Raw genomic sequence first — 21260 nt, forward strand, 5'->3', positions numbered from 1 at the left:
AAGAAGAAGAAGAAGAAGAAGAAGAAGAGGAAGAAGTTGTTCCAGGGGGGCTTGTTAGAATGCCACATTTGTCTTGATAGGAAGCAGAGAGCTTTGCCCATTTCGCCTCCTAGACAAAATTTTCTACTCCAAAGACAAAGCATTTGCCAATCAGGGCTCAGTCTCAGGAGATCAGGATTGAGGAGAGGGAGGATGGCAGGAAAGCCAGCCAAGAGCAGAGGAATCCAAAAAAGAGCCTGCTTCAAAGCCTTTGGCAGAGACACAGCTCTGCAGATGCTCTGGGCCCAGCATTTCCTAGGAAGCAAACCACTCAATGAGCTTATAAAAGGTTGGAGGTGGAGCAGACAGCAAAAGAAAAGAGGTCTGTGAATTAGAAATGAAGACAAAGAATGAAGGCTTCAGGTGAGCTCAGCACAAGAGGGAACACTGATCAGCACCAAGGAAGAGTACAAAGGGTATAGGCTGAAAGAGGCAACAGAGCATACAGAGTGTGGAGGGTAGAGGTGGGGAGAAATTTGACCCAGTTAGGCAAGCTTAGCTAATTCACAATTGCCGAAACTGTATGTGAATGAAAGCAGAGCCATCCTTCAAGATTCGCACTTCACCAGATTCTCCAGCCAAGTAATGTGTACAAAAATGCAGGCACCAGAGTAAAGTGATCCATGAAAATAACATACCAAAAATGCATTATATTTGAGATAACTGCATTGCAATAAAAAGTGTTTATTAGGAGAAATGCACACTAAAATTCTGATGAATTTTCATGAGGATTTAAAAATAAAAATAATTCGCACACTGATGTAAGGATGCAAAAAGTTTAATTCGAGATTGGGAAAAAATGAGAAACTTGAGAGATATGGAAATGACAGATTTGCCCATCCCTGTTTTGTGGAGATGGGTGGGGGGATCTTGGTTCAAATCCATGTGAAAGCATGAAGCTCCGTGACCAACATTGGGCTGAATTAATCAGAGTTTAGTCCACAGACACTCCTCCTATTTCTGCAATAGCACCCTCCCTCCTTGTGCCAACCATGCTTAGGCTAAACTGCTTCATAGGGTTGTTGTGAAGTTAAAAATGGAACAAGCACCAGCCACCTCACTTGATGCACACCAACCCTGAGCTCTGTGGAAAGAAATACGAAGGTCAAATGTAATAATGTGGACAACACAAGAAGAGCCCTCTTGGGCCATACCTGAGAGCTATCTACCAGACTCCTGCTTCTTATGGTGGCCAGCCAGGTGCTTTGGGGAAAGCTACAGGCACAACAAGGGATGCAGGTGGTGCTGTGGGTTAAACCACAGAGCCTAGGACTTGCTGATCAGAAGGTTGGCGGTTCGAATCCCCACGACGGGGTGAGATCCCGTTGCTCGTTCCCTGCTCCTGCCAACCTAGCAGTTCAAAAGCACGTTAAAGTGCAAATAGATAAATAGGTACCGCTCCGGCGAGAAGGTAAACGGCGTTTCTGTGCGCTGCTCTAGTTCACCAGAAGCAGCTTAGTCATGCTGGCCACATGACCTGGCCAATAAAGCGAGATGAGCGCCACAACCCCAGAGCCGGTCACGACTGGACCTAATGGTCAGGGGTCCCTTTACCTTTACAAGCACAACAGCCTTCATCCAACTGTGTTCGCTCTGCTCCCCACCACCCTTTGCTGCACTCTAACCTTAACTCTGAGTTGGGGGGGGGGGAGAGTTTAGAGGGCCAGTTATTGTGGGGCCTTGAGGGCCACATTTAGTTCCCAGGCCCAAGATCCCCCACTGGGACAGAGTGGTTTAATGATCAATGCCTCTTCACAGGGAACTCTAGGAATTGTAGCCCTGAGAGGGGAATAGTGGGTCTCCTAACAACTCCCAGCACCTGTAACAAAGTCCCAGGGTTCTTCGGGGCAAATCACAACTGCTTGAAGTGGTATTGTACAGCCTTAAATGTATCATGTGACTGTGACCCCTGTCACTTTTCCCCTCCCCTACTTTCCCCCTGAGTGTAGTTCCAGAGCTGTTTTTGCAAGGGCCTGGGAAACTGGATGGTGGTGTTTCAGAGGAAAAGCTACTGGCAGGAAAAGGATCAAGCTGTTCTACCGCCCAGTGCAATTAGGGGCCTGCCCCTTCATGCAGTTGCAATGGGATGTTTAGTTTGCCCCACTAAATCCCTTACAAGTATTTAGAAAACGCTAGATGTGAAGGAGAGAGTGTGTGCTCACTAAGCTGCATTCGCTGTGCAAAATGGGTGCTGACTATAAAAGGGAACTTTGACACCTTCTCAAAAATGACCATACATGTACAGTGGAAAGAGAGACTGGCCAGTGTCTCCCTGGGGCATTAAAATAGTTTGAGATAATTCAGCAGCAAGGAGAGTAATTCCCAGCTACTAAAATAGTGGACAGTCATTTTTAGAAAAAGCTGATTCTGCATGAAGGGCTTCTTTGTGGCACAAAACTTTGTGGTGCCAAAGTGCATGTGCGCGCACACATAGACACACAAAATTTGTGTTGTGGGTGTCAACAGCATTATATCATCATCACGGCAAGCAGTTCTAGCATTCCAGGGGGAATCAGACAGCTCCCAGTTTAGTGCTTAGAAGCAAACTCTCCTAGGAAATTAGGACAAAATAGGACCAGGGCAAAATGAAACCAATTTGACAAACTTGAGTTAGACCTGCCCACGCATCGCTTCCAGCCAGGACACACCAGCTGCTCACATTCTTGGCTGGAAGCTGCAGGCCTTAAGTTCTCGAATGTTTAGGATCTATGGGTGATCTGCCGCTATGGCTCAGCGGCGTGATCTTTGCATGCGAGAGTGCAGGTTCAGTCCCCAGCATCTCACGACAGGGGACATTCCCAGCCCTATCTGCAACCCTGGCAAGCTGCTTCCAGTCAGTGTAGACATTGCTGAGCTGGACAAACCATTGGTCTGACACAGTACAAGGCACCTTCCTATGTTCCTTGCTGCGTAATTAAAAGGAGGACATTCGCAGGCAAGCAAAGTCACCTTACAAGGAATCTGCTTTAAAAAACCCAAAAACTGCTTATGAGAAGACAACAAAAGATCATAAGAATCGAAATATGTTCAAGCATCTATTGTTCAGTCACCAAAGCAAACCTCAAGAGAAAGAGAAAGGAGAGAAGAAAATACCCATAAAATCAGAAGGTGACACACAAGTAGAGGCAGGGAAAGACATATTATAATCTGATTGTTACCCTTTATAAGCCAGCGATATAAAGTCTGGAAAGAAGTTTAGTTTATTAGTGCCATATTATTATTTTTTAAAAAAGAAGGCAGGCCTCCGTGAGTAGCATGTGTCTTCAAGCATGTAGTCCTCACCAAGGCAGTTTATTGCCCCCCCCCCCGTCTTTTCCCGTTTTCTTTTTGCTAAATTAAGTTACTGTGGACCGTTTAGCCATTTGTTCCCCATCTCTAATACTCAAAAATAGTAAAGGGCCTGGGTGGAGAGAATGCTTTGCACAGGAAACTGGGACACAGACACAGCTCCCAGAGATAGGAGACATATCAGAAGATCAAAGAGACCACTCCTATATTCTGCTGTTAATCCCTTCCCCTTCTGAAGGGCATGTTATAATTATTTCAGCCTATTCCTTCCCCCTCCTCTGTGTACCCTCCAACCCTGGGGGTCTTGTCTTTTAATCATTAGATCTAGATAAGTTTCCACAGGAGCCCCTGCCCCACTCAAGAAACATTGGGCAATATTAATTCTAGCTGAGGGAAATTCCCTATCTTCAAATACGAGCAACAGGGGTGGGCAACATAAAATCAAGAAAGAAGAGGGAATTAAGGCAATATTCTCTCCCTTTCGGGGCAGGGCGGGGAGGGTGGGAGGGGAGGGCAGAAGCACTTGGGTTCAATGCTTGGAAGATTGTCTCACCCCTTATATACTCAATCAATCACTGAACTCTGCAGGAGAGGGCATCCTGCAATAGCATCTTATCAGGAGGTCCGTTCTGCAAAATACAGTGGTACCTCAGGTTACAGACGCTTCAGGTTACAGATGCTTGAGGTTACAGACTCCACTAACCCAGAAATAGTACCTCGGGTTAAGAACTTAGCTTCAGGATGAGAACAGAAATCGTGCTCCGGCGGCGCGGCGGCAGCGGGAGGCTCCATTAGCTAAAGTGGTACCTCAGGTTAAGAACAGTTTCAGGTTAAGAATGGACATCCAGAACGAATTAAGTTCTTAACCTGAGGTACCACTGTAAACGAATTGGGTCTTTACTGTTGTGGCACCTACCCTTCGGAATTCACTCCTGTTAAATATTAGACAGGCACCATTTCTGTTGTCTTTTTGGAACCTACTAAATACCTTCTTTTTCCAGGAAGCATATTAAGTAGAGATCTTTCCCAGCCTGCATCTATATTGGAATTGTTTTATAAATGTTTTATGTTTTACCACTTGTGTGTTTGCCATCCTGGACTGCATTGGGAGGAAGGGCAGGATAGAAACATAATATAACAAGCCCCTTTTCTTCAACATCCTCATCATCTCTGGCATCTCCAGGTAGGGCTGGGAGAAACCACTGTCTGAAATCCCGGAGCACTGCTGCCAGTTCCATGTAGACAATGCTAAGCTGACTCAGTATAAGGCAGCTCCCAATGTTCAGGGGGAAATGGGAAAAAAGGGAAGGGAAATATGCCATCAAAGGTGTAAGAAAGAAGAATGCAGAATGGGTAAAGAAGACTACTACTTGCAGGGAAGTCCCTCCTCCAATCCTTCGCTTGCAAAGGGGACATTTATAAATAGCAAGAAAGAAGTGGAACTGTCCCTTCCTTGGCTACACTTTGGGAAAGAAAGAGCTTTAGCTGCAGTGCAGCTCCTTTCTGACCTCCTGTAATGCCTCCCTTGCAAAGGGGACTGTAAAAGCAAGAAGGAAGAGAGAATTTCACCTTTGCTGAGGTATCTGGTGCTGCCTGCTTCTCTCTGGTGTCTGCTACTCCTCCTGCTTCGTTGCTCCTCCTTCATTGCACATGGTACTCCCATCTTAAGGAGAGGGAGGGATGCACCAGTCAAGAGTGCATCATGTACTGGGGGAAGCTGCAACTTCACAGCAAGCACATGATTGGTTATGGGCATCGGCCAGGAATGCCCCTCTCATACAACTGGCTGTGTCCCAAGGACTCCTGATCGGCTAGGTCTTGCCAATCACAAGGAGAGGTGGCTGAATGGAGGGTCGATGGGTCTGGATGCCCAGCCGCACTACTTTCAGTGGAAATTGCTAAAGTAGCCTATGTGTTTTGATTGTACATAATTTTGTCTTTAGGCTTTACGCGCTATTCCCAGACTGTAACTCCCACATGAACTAAGAGTTTTCTGTAACTGTTAACTCCATAGATGCATGTGGTGGGAGGGTGGGGATTGAAGTTGATTAAGCAGGAGACAGGGACTGAAAATGGACTCTGGAGGGACAGACAGACTGATCTGATTGTCATGATGGAGGTTACCCCACACCCCACCCCACACTTGCCAGTGCATTTCCCCACCACTTTCCTTACTGCAGAATTTCCAATCTTTTAGGGAAGTAAGTCTGTTGCTCAAGACCTCCCAGTCACCTGTAACTGAATTTGCCAGTATGTGACTGAATCCCATTTGGAGATAGTGAAAGCCTGAAAGTGCCTTGTTTCTTCCCACTGTTATATGCGAAGTCCATTTAGGTGCCAGTCTGCAATCTGTGTTTCTCCAGAACTTCTGGGTGCCACAACAGCACACACATCAATTCTACTTGTCGATATTAACCCAATTCTACTAGACGATATTAACTCAAAGTTTAGCCTGATCTGCTAGTGGCGCATATGGCGAAGTGTTCTTATTTGCATACATGATGGAAAGGTGCCATGTTGCTGAAAGCGCATTAGTTTCAATTTGCCGTTTCAGTAATCCATTTTTTAAATGTTAAACTTTTCCACCAGGACTTTTTACCACACCCTTTCCATCCATTTTTTAAGTGAACAACCCTTTTGTACAGTGAGGTGGGAAAGTATTTGATCCCATTTGCCCTCCGATGAAGAAATGACCAGTCCATAATTTTAATGGTAGGTTTATTGTAGCTGTGAGAGACAGAATAACAACAGGAAAACCCCCAGAAACCCAGAAGACAAAAGTCAGAGATTGATGTGCATTATAATGAGTGAAATAGGTATTTGATCCCTTTGCAAAAGATGACTTAGTACTTGGTGGCAAAACCCTTGTTGGCAATTACAGAGGTCAGACATTTCTTGTAGATGGCCACCAGGTTTGCACACATCTCAGGAGGTATTTTGTCCAACTCCTCTTTGCAGATCCTCTCCAAGTCGGTAAGATTTTGAGGCTGATGTGTAGCTACTCAAACCTTCAGCTCCCTCCACAGATTTTTGATGGGATTAAGGTCTGGAGACTGGCTTGGCCACTCCAGGACCTTAATGTGCTTCTTCCTGAGCCACTCCTTTGTTGCCTTGGTCGTGTGTTTTGGGTCATTGTTATGCTGGAATACCCATTTTCAATGCCCTGGCTGAGGGAAGGAGGTGCTCACCCAAGATTTGACGATACATGGTCCCGTTCATCATCCCTTCGATGCAGTGAAGGTCTCCTGTCCCCTTAGCAGAAAAACACCCCCAAAGCATAATATGTCCCCCTCCATATTTGATGGTGGGGATGGTGTTCTTGGGGTTGTAGGCAGGATTCCTCCTCCTCCAAACACAGTGAGTTGAGTTGATGCCAAAGAGCTTGATTTTGGTCTCATCTGGCCACAACACTTTCACCCACTTCTCCTCTGAGTCATTCAGATGTGCATTGGCAAACTGCAGACGGGCCTGAACATGGGCTGTCTTGAGCAAGGAGACCTTGCGGGCTTTGCAAGATCTCAGTCCTCCATGGTGTAGTCTGTTATCAACTGTTTTCATGGTGACTATGGTGCCAGTTGCCCTGAGATCATTGACAAGTTCCCCCCATGTAGTTCTGGGCTGCTTCATCACCGTTCTCATGATCATTGCAACTCCACAAGATGAGATCTTGCGTGGATCCCCAGACCGAGGGAGGTTGACAGTTATTTTGTGTTTCTTCCATTTGCGAATTATTGCACCAGCTGTTGTCACCTTCTCACGAAACTGTTTGGCAATAGACTTGTAGCCCAGTCCAGCCTTGTGCAGGTCTACAATCTTGTCCCTGACATCCTTGGACAGCTCTTTGGTCTTGGTCATGGTGGCTACTTTGGAATCTGCTGGATTGATTGCTTCTGTCGACAGGTGTCTTTTGTACAGGTACTGTAACGAGCTGGGATTACAGGTAAGACCTCTCCCTTACAGCAAGTGCTTATAATCTCAGCTCGTTACATACAGTGAAGATACCAGGTAGCCTGACATCTGGCTGGTTGATAGGGGATCAAATACTTATTTCACTCATTACAATGCACATCAACCTCTGACTTTTGTCCTCTGGGTTTCTGGGAGTTTTCCTGTTGTTATTCTGTCTCTCACAGCTACAATAAACCTACCATTAAAATTATGGACTGGTCATTTCTTCATCAGAGGGCAAATGGGCAAATTTAGCAGGGGATCAAATACTCCCCCCCTCACTGTATCTGTCCAAAGTCCTGCTACTTCCATCTTTGCAGCAGCTTTTTAATTAGATCTATATGCAATAAATCCACATCCCATTCCACGCAAAGTGACACCATACCCAGAGGTTGTGAGGGATCAAATATCTGGGCTTTTGTTTTCAGATATGATGCCAAACACCCCTTTTTCTAGGGGCCCCTGACCCTTACACACCACCACTACATACGAACAGGAATTGTTTTGGGAGACTGCAGGGGTAGGGAAACCTTGTTCAACCTGAGAGGCACATCTCCTTCTGGACAACCTTCTGAGGGCCACATGCCAGTGGAGCAGGTGAAGCAACCAAATTTATGGTGCAAAACAGGGCCAGAGAGGCCTATAGAACAACTTGGCCCCTGGACCTGAGGTTCCCCATCCCTGCTATAGTGCATCATCATCATCCATCATGTTTGAAAGGTAGAAGAGGTGCTGGTGTGACCCAACTTGGAGCAGGCTGGAACTCCATCCGCTCCATCTGGTGGATTAACATCCCAAATGGCTACTGCAAAAGATCAGGATTTAAACCTTCCCAGATGAAAGCACTCGTAACAGAAAAATCCCACCCCAGTAACTAATGACTAACCATAGAAATTGAGTTTTTCGTTTAATAACTGAGGAAAACTGGCATCCCCAGCTTTCCCACCCCATTTGCAGGGATCAATATTGGGGACACCATTTTGGTGAGTATTCCTGTTTGGGAGAGGGGGCAAGGAAAATTTCTCCAACAGTTCCTAGGGTTGAGACGCTGCATAATTACCTTCTTTTAAGGTTTTTCTTCTTCTGTTCTGCTACAGCAGCAAACAGCAGCTGCCACTGCATTGCCCACAACGACATCCCAGCATTCTTCTGGAGCACTGAGGGAGGAAATGGCGGCCACCACAAGGGAAAAAATCGTAGAAAATATTCAACAAAATGGCCGTCTCTTCCAAGAAGAGCACAAAAATACAACAGAACGTTATCAGAAATGAGGGAGAAATTTTGTCTCCAGTCTAGTGTTTACTAACTATGCAGGTGAACTGGATGGGGAGGCGAGGTTGAGGTGTGTGAGAGAAAGAGAAATAAATAAATCCTGTATTGCAAGCAAACTTCAAGGGTTAAAGGCTTCCTGGCAGCTGTTTTACTTGGAATTAGGCTTTGTAGCTGCACCCAACAGAAAAATAGCAGCTTAGGTGGCATTAAAAAAAAATTCCCCATAGTAAATGTGTAATTAATTAGCCTTCCCACCTCTCTCCCCACCCCCAACTGAGCTAAGATTCACATAATCAGACCCTTGAGACCTGCCTCCCCCTTCCTATCAAAGTCAGGCAGCAATTCAAAGCCAAATTAATCATTCAGCAAGTAGGTGTAATGCTGCCATTTACATGATTTAAAAGCTGGAGCAGCCGCCCCAAGGCTTGTGCAGGAGAAGAAGTTTAAAGGTCAAAGCAAGGCTGAGAAAACAGATTTTAGTATTATTGAAAAAAGAAAAAGAGAGGGGGGAAAAGTTCTGATAGAGATCATCAGCAGAACAGCTGGAATCTGAATACCTTTTCTGATTGTTTGCCTGCGGTATCAGCAGGCATTAATCTGGACAAGTATCAGTGGAAGCTGGCCTATTAGGGCAAATGGGGCTCTGCCCTGCCAACCTCAGTCTTCCCTCAGCCAGCCTCCACCAGCCTCCCTTCTTATGAAGCCAGCCCAAAGGACGCTATTGGCTGTTAGCTTTCTCCTCCATCTTGCCGTCTCCATCTTGCCCTTTGTAGAACTCAGGAGGGAAGAGGGTGGGGACAAAACTAGAATTAGTTGGCTCTGCTTGTCATTGGCTCTGTCTACACTTGGGCAGATGAATTACACATTTACATAAATGTGTCATATTGCCACATGGGTTCTGGTCTCAAGTTCTAGGTGCATCATTCCGTGTTCTAGGTTCATCATCCAATGGCATATTCACACCTCAAAGCCAAATGAGTTACAGCCAAACTAGACCTGACTGTGGTAGGGATGGAATTATTTTATACGTTTAGCTCACTCATTGGCTTTTTTTATTACACAAGGGCTGAGCTGTGAAATGTTTTTGGACCGCTATTTTATTGGATCAGTTTTATTGGGATGAGATGTTTTCATTTTATGTACAAGAACTGCTTTTGGCAGGGCTTTCCCCTGAAAGGTGGCCTATAAATATTTTAAATGAATAAAATTATAAAGCAGGGAAGGGGTCCTTCAGTAAAAGAAGGGAGCATTCGGGGCCCTTCCCTGCATTCATCTCTAGTGCCCTATTTCAGTAGAGGACCCCAGGTCCAGGAGCCAAATGTGGCCCTCCAAGCCACTCTATCTGGCCCTCAGAAATCATCACAGGGCACAACCCTCACTGACACTGCTTTGCACCACAAGTGTTTTTGCCTGGCTGGAATATGCCCTTGAACTCTTGATAATGCCTCTTGCTTCCCAGGATGGCAGCTAGAGAGGGGTGTGTGTGCAAGTGTGTGTTGAAACGAGTCTAGTGCACAAGGGTAAAATTCAGATTTGCTGCTCTGCCCAACTTTGCCCCTAGTCCCACCCACCACTGCCATGTGGCTCCCAGAAGGTTGTCCAGAAGGAAATGTGGCCCTCAGGCTGAAAAAAGTTTCCTACCTCTCCCCTATCTTCTCAGTCATTTTTGTTGTTGTTGTTCCTGACTCACTTGCAGTACTGGAGGTGGTAACAGAAAAAACAAATCCAACTAGTTCATGAGGTGGTTAAAACCCCAGTTCAGTCTACTGGCTTTGGCCTTTGAGGACCTAATGTCGTGGGATGAGGACTTAGGAAGCTGTGTTATACAAAATGAGGCTAGCTTATTACTGTCTACAGTGATTGGCAGCGACTTTCCATGGTTTCAGGCATACCTACAGATGCCCTTGGGGACTGAATCCGTGACCTTTCGCAATGGAAGCCTGTACTTTGTCGTTGAGCTACAGCTCTTCCATGTACCTTTTCAGCCTCTGGCCACTGATGACCAACCACTTTTTGAGCTCAGTGAATGTTTTATGCCATCTCTCTCTCCCATAGTTCACACCTTTGAAGCTGATCTCGTGACGCCCAATTAGCTTTTCCCATAATCACCAGAGCTAGTCCACTTTCTCCAAAAGTATCCCCAATTCCCTTGGGCAGGCATTGCTACCTTTATCCCTGAACCTCAGAATGCTCACCATCTTCTACGGATTCCCATCCAGACCTTGCACCAGCTGAGCGGTGGAAGGATCAGCCCCCATCGCTAACAATCTTCTTCTTTCCCAAGCTGAGACTCCTTTTATTCATTCTGTCTTTATGAAGCGATCCATCAACGTGCTGTCATAACAAGTTGTTTGCCAATTTGAAACCCAACAGTTTGCCTCGTGTAAGTGTTAAAAATTGTCATCTTGGCAGTTTTCATGCATACAAAAGTGAGTTTTCCCCCCACCTCCAACCCTCAATTTGCTTCCGCAGTGCAGCAAGTCAGGGTTGGGCCGACTTCAGGCTTGTTCGATCTACTTTCTCTTCCACTGTAACCCCAAGTTCTACCAACCAGAGTCAAGTGCAAGAAGGCAAAGGGTTATATTCAACTAAATTTTACTAGACCCACTTGAATTAATGGTCCTGTCCATTAATTTCAGTGGATGTACTCTGAGGAGGGACGCGGGTGGCACTGTGGGTTAAACCACAGAGCCTAGGACTTGCTGATCAGAAGGTCGGCAGTTCGAATCCCAGTGACGGGGTGAGCTCCCGTTGCTCGGTCCCTGCTCCTGCCAACCTAGCAGTTCAAAAGCACATCAAAGTGCAAGTAGATAAAGAGGTACCGCTCTGGCGGGAAGGTAAATGGCGTTTCCGTGCGCTGCTCTGGTTCTCCAGAAGCAGCTTAGTCATGCTGGCCACATGACCCGGAAGCCATACGCCGGCTCCCTCGGCCAATATAGCAAGATGAGCACCGCAACCCCAGAGTCGGTCACGACTAGACCTAATGGTCAGGGGTCCCTTTACTCTGAGGAGGGCTAACACTGGATGCAACTCACACAGTTAGAACAGGTGTGGGAACCTTAGAATTGGAGGCCCTCTCCATTTGGCCCTTGGGGTTTTCCACAAGCCCCTCCCCTCCCCAGATCACAGCACTCCCTCTCTTCCTCACTTGCAAGCCTGCCCACCCCCAAAGGTGTAGGCAGTGTTTTATGGCTGAAGGCTCCCAAGGCTGCTCACATAAAAATACCAACAACATAATTCCAAGGAAATGCAATCCTACTGAAACAGCAGTAAACATAATTCCAAATGCCAGCACCACACTCTTATAAAATTCGCTGAATAGCTTAAAAGAAGCAATATAAAGCCAACATTTTAGAAAGAGCAGCCATAAAATACATTTTAAAAACCTAAAATAAAAACCAGCATAGCTTCTTCACTAAAATCATACTGGAAGAAGGTTGTTTTTAAAGCCTATTTAGAAGTAAGTGTGTGAGTTCCACAGGTATGGGACCAACACCCAAAAGGCCCTGTTTCTGGGGCCTACCTAGCAGATTGTTTTTAAAAGCCAGTGCAGGAAGACAGTCTATGAGGCCAATCACAAGGCCTGGGCAGGTGTATATGGGTAAAAGTGGTTCTTCAAATAACCTGAACACCCACAAACCATTTAGGGTTTTAAATAGTAACACTAGCACTTTAATGTGGGCAGGGATATAGTAAAATACATACTAATAAATAATAAAGAGATTCAGAATGGGACACCAATTACAGCAAAGGCTTCTCTTTCCTTGCCTGTCCTGCAACCAAGATTCAGTCTTCTCCCTGAGTCATGATATAGCCTTCATACAGAGGGATCCTCACAGCCTCCTATATATCCAGCTAGCCTTGATCATCCTTAAAATTCCATCTACTTCTGATATCTCTCTGTAGGTCAGTAGTAGGCTGGGTCATGTGGGGTAATTGTAGGTCAGGTGACCAGCTGCTCAGTAACTTTGCACTACTATAGGTCTGCCACTGACACAACAGCACCACATACACTTTCTTTAGTTGTTAAGATGGTGGCCTTTTATTTATGTGAACTAGGATGGACATTTGCTACAACCTCCAATGAATCAGGTTACAATGTGGAGGGCATATCTCAACAGCCTACATTCTGCATAGCTGTGATTCCTGCATTGGAAGAGGTTGGGCTAGATGACCCTTGGGAGGGATCCTTTTTAATTTATAATTCTGTGCCTAAGAACTTCTGTTGGACATACAAATTTTATTCTGATGTACTGCGCAGTTCTTCAGATATTCTCTTATATGAACTTTTGTAATGTGACTCCAAATGTCGTTGCAAACATTACGCTAATGTACTTTGTCGATATCATAGCTGTCAACTTTTCCCTTTTCTTGCGAGGAATCCTATTCAGAATAAGGGAATTTCCCTTTAAAAAAAGGGAAACATTGACAGCTATGGTCTATATTGTTCTGTTTTCTAAAACTAAATAAAAGTCATTTACTAAGAGTCTACATGAAATAGTAGGCACAATCCAAAGAACATTAAGCTCTTTGCTTTCTTGTTGCTCTCATTTGCTCTCTTGTTGCTCTTGTTAGAAAGGAGCTACGAGCTTTAGCACATGCTTAAGTAATTCCCGATGGGTTAGAGCCAGACTAAGGGTTGTAGCCAACTAACTTTTAATCTGAGTAGACCCACTGAAATAAATGGACCAAATTTAGTCATGTTCATTAATTGCAATGAACTCATAAACCTTTGATGAGGACTAACATTAGATACAACCCTAAGTTAGCTCACTTAGGTTTAGCTGAAATCAATTAGGCTTAAATCATGGCTCATTTCTACCATTGATTTCAATGGGTCCCAAGTTCAACTAGCTTAGGGTTGTCTCTAAGTTCTACTCAAAGTATTATTTGTTTTAAATTTATTTCATGCCTTTCACCTTAAGGTCCCAGGGCGGGTTGCAGCAACACAACATTAAAAGCAGTTTAAAACAACTTACAACCCGCCCCCCCCAAAAGTGCTCCTAAAATATAAACCTCAAGCCAGGGCAAAGAGGTGTGTCTTTAGCAGCCTCCAGAAGCTGTATAATGAAAGAGCCAGATACACTGAGCCATTGAAATTAATGGACCGAAGTTAGTTGTGTCCATTAATTTCAGTGGGTCTACTTTTACTAGTGGTATATACATTATTATATATTTGTTTGTTGCTTTTTACAAAATGTCCCCAAAACACAGAGCACCATACACGTTTAAAATCCAAAATGCCATAGAGTAAACAAAGTAAAACATAAGAATATGAAAACTGTTTATCCACCAACAAAAATAATACATACCAGCATTAGTCCTACTCACTGAGATCATCCAGAGGAGTGCTCTTAGCTGTCCCCCTCCCCCCCCCCCATTTCACAGCTTGGGGCCAGATTTGCCTCAACCAGAAGTAAGGCATTTAGCATGGCCCATCCCATGCTGTGGAACACACTTCCCAGCAGAGATGCGGCAGGCACCCTCATGCTTGACTTTCAGGCATCTCTTGAATACGTTTTTTGTGTGCTGAAAGGCCTTTGCAACTGCTTAAATTTTTGATTAGTCACCTGAATGATTATCTGCATTTATTTTAAGTGATGTTTTATGTTAGAGACTATACCCCTCTTTGGTACGTTTTAGCCTATGACTGTACAGAAATACTTTTTTATAAATAAATAGACAAACTTGTTGGTTACGTCCCTTATAGTGCAATCCTGATCACGTCAAATCAGAGGTAAGCGCTAGAGAATTCAGTGGGGCTCACTCCCAGGTAAGTGGGGTTAGCACTGCAACTTTTGGCTTGATCCAGCCCACTGAAGTGAACAAGATAAAAACATACCAAGCCCAGCAGATTCTATGCCAAGGTTGCACATTTGCCATGCTAAAAAGCAACAGCAACAAGAAAAAGGGGAAGAAACGTTTTCTTCAGAAACACTTGTTCTCTAAGGGATGGGTGGGGGTTGAGGCTAGAATTTCCCTTTTTTATTTGGCAGTATCTGTGGGTTTCTTTGAAGCGTATATTTTTTGATCTCCAGAGTGCACTTATAGACAATTTTAATAATTTACAAACATAAAATGTAATAGAGACCTTACCTGTGATATACAGAGAACACCCATCCTGTCTGCATCTGAAAATTTAAAACAATAAAAGAAAAAAAATATTTCTGAAAGGTTTTTAGTAGCTCAGCCCACAATCCCTGCACTTTAAAAATTTTATCAGCCCTGGAAGCAACTTACTAGTGTGGTGCTCAAATTAGCAGGGGGAAGGTGTATGTGTGTCCTTCCTTAACATAATTCACAAGCCCCACCTCCAACTCCCTCCATGTATATTTTTTTAAAACAATAAGGAGGTCCTCCCTGCTCTGCCCTCCCATTGTCCCCCATTGTAATTCAAGTTGCCAGTCCTCAGTACTGTAGCTGAAAACCCCCCAAACTGCTTTTAGCCGTGCTTGGAATAGTGCTGAATAATTCCTTCTGAGAATCAGAGATAAAAAAGAAACAACTTTATGGCATGGGGAACTAATACAGTACTCATCAAGATGTAAAAATGGATTTCTTTCTTTGAACAAGGAACAGCTGATCTTGGGAGCTGGTTGCCAGATGATGTGCTACTAGCCAATGGAATTGCAACATAGATGGAAGGTAGTTCATAGCCTCAAATGTTTCTAATCTTCTTGCTAAATGGGTTCGAGAGCATAAGTCAGCTAAAGCCAGCGGATGGGACTTGGAAAATTCTATTTAAGGTTTGCACTGTTGTGAACTTGTATGTAAAGCTGCCAGAGATGGTTGCTATACAAAGATGGCTGGTTGCTATACAAATATGGTATACTTGAGATTAATGGATTCCTCAATAAATACCCCCCACCCCAGTCATTTCAAATCTCATGATTTGAAGTAGCATCACAAGAATGTCAGCAACTTTCAATACAGACAAGAAAAATTGTAGCTCTCAAACCACGCAGGCAGGGAGGAAGAGATAATGATAAAATACAAGTGTGTCCTGCAAGAAAATGTTGCTGGGCATTGCTTGCAGTCACAATGGCTGCATTCCAGTTCCACTGTTGGAAGCAATGCGTTTTTGAATGCCAGTTGATGGGAATCCACAAGTGGGGAAAGGAGCTGAGCTGTTAGGTCCTGCTTTCAGACTTCTCATAATGGACATCTGGTTGGCCATTGTGAGAACAGGATGTTGGTCTAGATGGGCCAGTGGCCTAACCCAGCAGGGCTCTCCGTATGTTCTTATTCACTATACCCTTGTTGCATAGCTTCAAAAAGTGGTCAGACAAATTTATAGAGGAGATGGATGGCAAAGGCTACTAGTCACGATGGTTGTATATTGCTTCTGCTGTTGGAGGGCAGTATGATACTGAACACCAGTTATTGGGAATCACAAGTGTTGAGAGTGCTATTGTGCTCAGGTCCTGCTTGCAGTCTTCCCATGGCATCTGGTTGGCCACTGTCGGAACAGAATTCTGGCCTAGATGGGCCCTCAGCCTAATCCATCGAAGCTTTTCACATGTTCTTAACCTATCTACTATATATTCTAGAAAGTGGTTTGTCTGCTCATTCTGCATTTGGACACATCTTAAGATGTCGTAACTGAATTTTTCATGATGGCTCCCATGATCAAAGAGAAGATTTCCATCTATATTTGGATACGACTGAATGTCATTTTGAATCAAGATGGCAGCCTGGCCCTTTCAAACCTGTACTGATTTCAAAACTGTACTGGTTCTATTTAGGTTTTTTAAGAATTATTAAGCAGGCATGAGACTGCTACCTCCCCTCCAACAAGATATGGCAAGTCTGTGCTATCACCATCTTCTGACATCGCTAACGGCGAATTTGTGACATCACCAAACCCCCTGCTTCTCAGTCTTTTGAGTCACAGGAGATCCTAGCCACCATAACTGGATCGTAAATGACACAGACCCATTTATCTATGATAGAATAAAAATAATCGCAGAAAGATCGACAGACATCTTATGAGACCAATTTATCCCACCCCCCTTTCCTTTTTGCACTTCTGCCAACCGAGTAGGTGTTAAGGAAATATGGCGTGGATGTTCTATTTTCCGAGCCATAGCATCAGTCATGAGGAAAAACGATTCCTCACAAAAAGCTTACATTCGCCAGATGTACCAAAGACTACGTATCGCCACATCGCAGGACAAAATGATCTTCCGCCAAGGGCCCTGATAAGCCTATCTTTTGAAATGCTGCCCACTGGCGAGAACAAACTCTCTGAATGGCGATGATCTGCTCTCTTCTAGAACAACCCCTCCACACAAACACACACACACACACACACACTTTTAAGTGATTCATTTACTCCCACACACTCTTCACTTCAGCTGCTTTTGTTTTCCTCAGCAGCGCAATGTGTCTAATACATGGTAAAACGCGCCGTGCCAAACGTCAGCTCTGTGAGCTGTTGGGAACACACACGAATGTCAAGGTAATGACGTCGACAGCGAGGCAGAAGAGCTCAAGAAGGCCTCTCACATTCAGCTTGGCTGGCCTTGCAGGCTGAAAAGGACCCAACCAACGTGCCTCATTCTTCTTCCCTTCCCCTCCCAACCAACCCTCTGAATACCTGGTCTTGGCCTTCCTACTTCCATGGCCGCCTTTTGTTTACCTCAGTCATCCCCCGTGTGTCTATTCATGCTCAAGTTGTGGAATGTTCTCCCAAGTAAGTTTTCCTTTTAAACCCACCACCTTTTGCCGTGTTGTGGTGCTGGGGCGCTTTCATTCACCCCTCCCCATCTCCCCGCTTTCCTCCTCTCTTTCCTATTAGCTATTTGTGTGGAAAAACAAGCAATTTATGTTCCACCTGCTCATAAACACAATAATAAAGAGAGAGAAAGGGAGAAAGGGAACAAACTGTTTTTCAGCGCAGCCACTGCCTTAGCAACCGATTAAAGCGTGTGCGGGAAGAAGAATGGAGAGTTTCAGGGTGAGAAGGAGTGCCCTTTACCGCCTCAGAAATCTCCAGGGGCTACATTCTGCCTTTAATTACATTTCCTGGAACCCTTCAAGGCTGCAGGAGTTGGTGGGTTTGCAAAGTGGAGCTCGTAATAGCAGGCCACAGAAGCAGCCCCGTGTGGAGACGGCAGTGGAGGAAAAACAAGTTGGGTGTGGGTGAGCCGGAGGGGGGAGCAAGCAAGCAAAACCAAGGATTGTTAGATTGAGGAAGTTGAGAACTGCGTGACAAAAAAAGAAGAAGCAGGGAGGTGGGGGACGTCTCAAAGGGGCCTGTCTGTGTGAAGTTGTCCCCTGGGGGTTGGTGGTATAGGTGAAAAGGGGACACAAGGTGGCAAAAGTTCCTGGCTTTGATGTGGCACACTACCACTTTCCCAACACAAGCTCTCAAACTATGCAGTGCTGTTTTTCTAGAAAAAGAGGAGCTGGAACTCACCCTTGTTCTCTTAGAATGGCAATGGTGCCCACCTGAGAGGTGCCGGAACAGAGTTCCTGTGAGTTCCAGCTGGAAAAAAGCCCTGGAGCAGATTAATGGATGAGAATATATATATATATATATATATATATATATATATATATATATATATATGTGTGTGTGTGTGTGTGTGTATATGTATATGTATATTAAAATGACAGTTTTCTGGATGAAACACCTTCTGATTTCATCACTAGAAAGTGCTTTCAAGATGAAACTTTTTTTAAAAAAAACAACCTTTCAAGAATGGAGAAAAAAACTCCCTCATGGTTACTTTAGGAAGCTTCCTTGTACTGAATCAGAGCATTGGTCTGTCCAGCTCAGTACTGCCTACACTGACTGGCAGTGGCTCTCCAGGCAAGGGAATCTCTCAGACCCACCTGGAGATGCCAGCATTGAACCTGGGGCCGTCTGCTTGCAAAGCAGATGCTCCACCCCTGTAGCTCAGTCCTTCCCCTCTTGCAGCCTGTACTCTGAGCTTACACAGTGTGCTGACCTCTTCAGTAAAACATTTGGGTTTCCTTGAGCAGATACTACTGTATCTGAGGTTGGGAGCCAAGAAATTGGGTATATAGAAGAGTACCCTCGGAGACATGTACAGGTTTCTAAATTGTGCATTTCCACAAAAGGTTCCTAATGGGTGCATGGCATCATTTTATACTTTAGTCACTAGGTGGCATTGGCCATTGTTGTATATGGGTGGAGTCAACATTTTCCTGTACCTGTTCTGCTCTTGTGTGAGAGAGGTGTAAGGTGTGTTCCCAAGTTGCACTCAGCAGGTGTATGTTAGCTGAGCTCCACACTCGTACAGATATTCACAGGCAACATCCAGTGAGTGTGCAGTCTGTGTACACAAATAGTTGACCTGTACAAGTCAACAAGTGTACACCTCTGCCCACAGACACTTGTACATGGGCAGGGACATCTTGCAACTTTGTTCAGTGTGACATGTGGACATGCCTAAATTAAAAGGTATGCAACCTCTCTTTAAGCGCCAGGCAAAAACTCTGTAACAGGTATCCCCAAACTCGGCCCTCCAGCTATTTTGGGACTACAATTCCCATCATCCCTGACCACTGGCCCTGTTAGCTCTATAACAAGGCTTTGGCCAGGCACCCCCAAACTTGGCCCTCCAGATGTTTTGGGACTACAACTCCCATCATCCCTAGCTAACAGGACCAGTGGTCAGGGATGATGGGAATTGTAGCCCCAAAACATCTGGAGGCCAAGTTTGGGGATGCCTGACTTTGGCCTTTAACTAAGGGCTTATCCACACTCCCACTTGTACCTTATCTACAAAGCATGGGTCCAAGCATTTTTCTGCTTGACCCACACAGGTCGGAGTGGGTTTACCCTTGCCCCACTTCTTTCCAAAGGAAAATCTGCTCTTTAATGATAGATTGGAACAAATGGCAATCTGGGGAAACCCAAACTGCCACTTGTCTGACTGAGCCCTGAAGAGCAGTTTTCCCCAGAGGAAAGAAGCAGAACCAGAAGATGCATGGATAAGCCCAAACTGGCCTTTTAGAAGTGGGTGGGATGTACAGTGGCACCTCGGGTTACATACGCTTCAGATTACATACGCTTCAGGTTACAGACTCCGCTAACCCAGAAATAGTACCTTGGGTTAAGAACTTTACTTCAGAATAAGAACAGAAATCGTGCTCCAGTGGCCCCATTAGCTAAAGTGGTGCTTCAGGTTAAGAACAGTTTCAGGTTAAGAATGGACCTCCAGAACTAATTAAGTACTTAACCCAAGGTACCACTGTATGTATGGTTCTAATGTATCAATCTGAGGGGGTTATTTGGTTGGTTGTAAGTCTGGGTTTGTCCTGGGCAATGTAAAGTGACTAAGAAATTATTATTATTATTATTATTATTATTATTATTATTATTATTATTATTTCTGGGAATATGTACAGAAGTCATACCTGTGTGGATTTCACTAGGGTATGTGTGTGTGTTTGACGTCTGTCTCTTGCTCGGGAATGTGCAGTACGCCAACAGATTGGCAGCACAAGATGTCACTGCTTGAGCAAGCTCCTGCTGAAACTAGAAATCTTCCCGTGACATAACCAGCAACATAAAAGGAAATGGAACCGAATAAAATAGCCTAGGTTGAAAAAAAAAGGGGGGGGGGACAAAAACAAAACAAAACGCAAGAGTCCAGGTCTGCTGGCTCAGAACAGGACACAGAACTCCAGGCAAAAAATAAAATAAAATCTGTTTTCTGCCTCTGCAATAGCCACCTGGTGGGAGTGGCAGAATGCCTACTCTGACGGACAGGAGGACTGTCTCACAAGGAAAGGGAGAGAGATGTCACAAGGCAGCGGGCAGCCCACATGCCTCAGTAAGTGCCATGTTTCTGGAGGAAGTCCCTTCTCTGACGCACCGGCACCACCTGTCTCTTTATACCCAGTGGCATCTGTTGGCATTTTTTGGTCTGCCAATTCAATAATATCACGGTGGTTAGAGGGAGGGAGGGGAGAAGGGAAAGACGCTACATTCCGGAGTTCGCAAGGGATGCCAGAGGGACAGGTTGCATTGTGGTGGGGGCCAGAACCATATTTTAAAAAGGACTGGTGAGTGACGTATATGTGCGTTTATACTAGTGTTATGAAGCCCCGCACAGTCCTTTCTGGACTGACATATGACATACATCCCAACTAGGCCCTCTTAACTGGGAAAGGCCAATCAAGATCTCCCCTTACCTGGAAGCATGGCTTAATTGCACACCTGGGCGGGTCATGACCAGGCACTCAAGGCAAGATCCACCCCCCCATGAATGTTATCTAGTTACCTCCTTTGCACCTCTGAATCTTTCTCCAGAAAGGGGAGTGGAAATAGCCAGGAAACAGAGGACAATGCAAGAATATAGGCAGCTAATTTACACTGAGCAGAAGTCAGACCATTGGGGTCCATTCGGCTCAGTATTGCTTACACTGACTTGGCAGCACCTCTCCAGGGTTTCAGATGATGGGATTGAACCTGTAACCTTCTGCATGCATAGCAGGTGCTCTACCACTGAGTTAGGGCCCTTCCCTAAGGCAGGCTAAGAAGTCAGCAGTGCCGCCGCTGCTAATATTATGGGTAAGTCCTGCTCACACACAAAAAAAGCAGCAGCAAATCAAATGTTGATATCGTAAGAGAGCTCCTGCCAGGGCACTAGGGAAACATGACGCACCCTGTTCTGTTCTGGCATCAAGAAGGCGTCAAGGGGAAAGGCCTTGGCCTTGTCTTGAACAATTACAGA

At 45.0% G+C, this 21260-nt stretch overlaps 1 protein-coding gene across 2 annotated transcripts in view; it reads right to left on the minus strand.

Moving 5' to 3' along the window:
- The window catches only part of LOC310683927 (uncharacterized protein), a 133414-nt gene that overhangs the window by 48176 nt on the left and 63978 nt on the right, over nt 1-21260 (minus strand). For both annotated transcript variants that reach the window (XM_083454405.1, XM_083454406.1), the window contains one exon: nt 14644-14678. In XM_083454405.1, the coding sequence (XP_083310531.1) occupies nt 14644-14678 (35 nt within the window). The remainder of the gene's footprint in view (nt 1-14643; nt 14679-21260) is intronic.

This window comes from Podarcis tiliguerta, assembly GCF_965153285.1.
Source record: "Podarcis tiliguerta genome assembly, chromosome: 8".
In the NCBI taxonomy this organism is placed as follows: domain Eukaryota; kingdom Metazoa; phylum Chordata; class Lepidosauria; order Squamata; family Lacertidae; genus Podarcis; species Podarcis tiliguerta.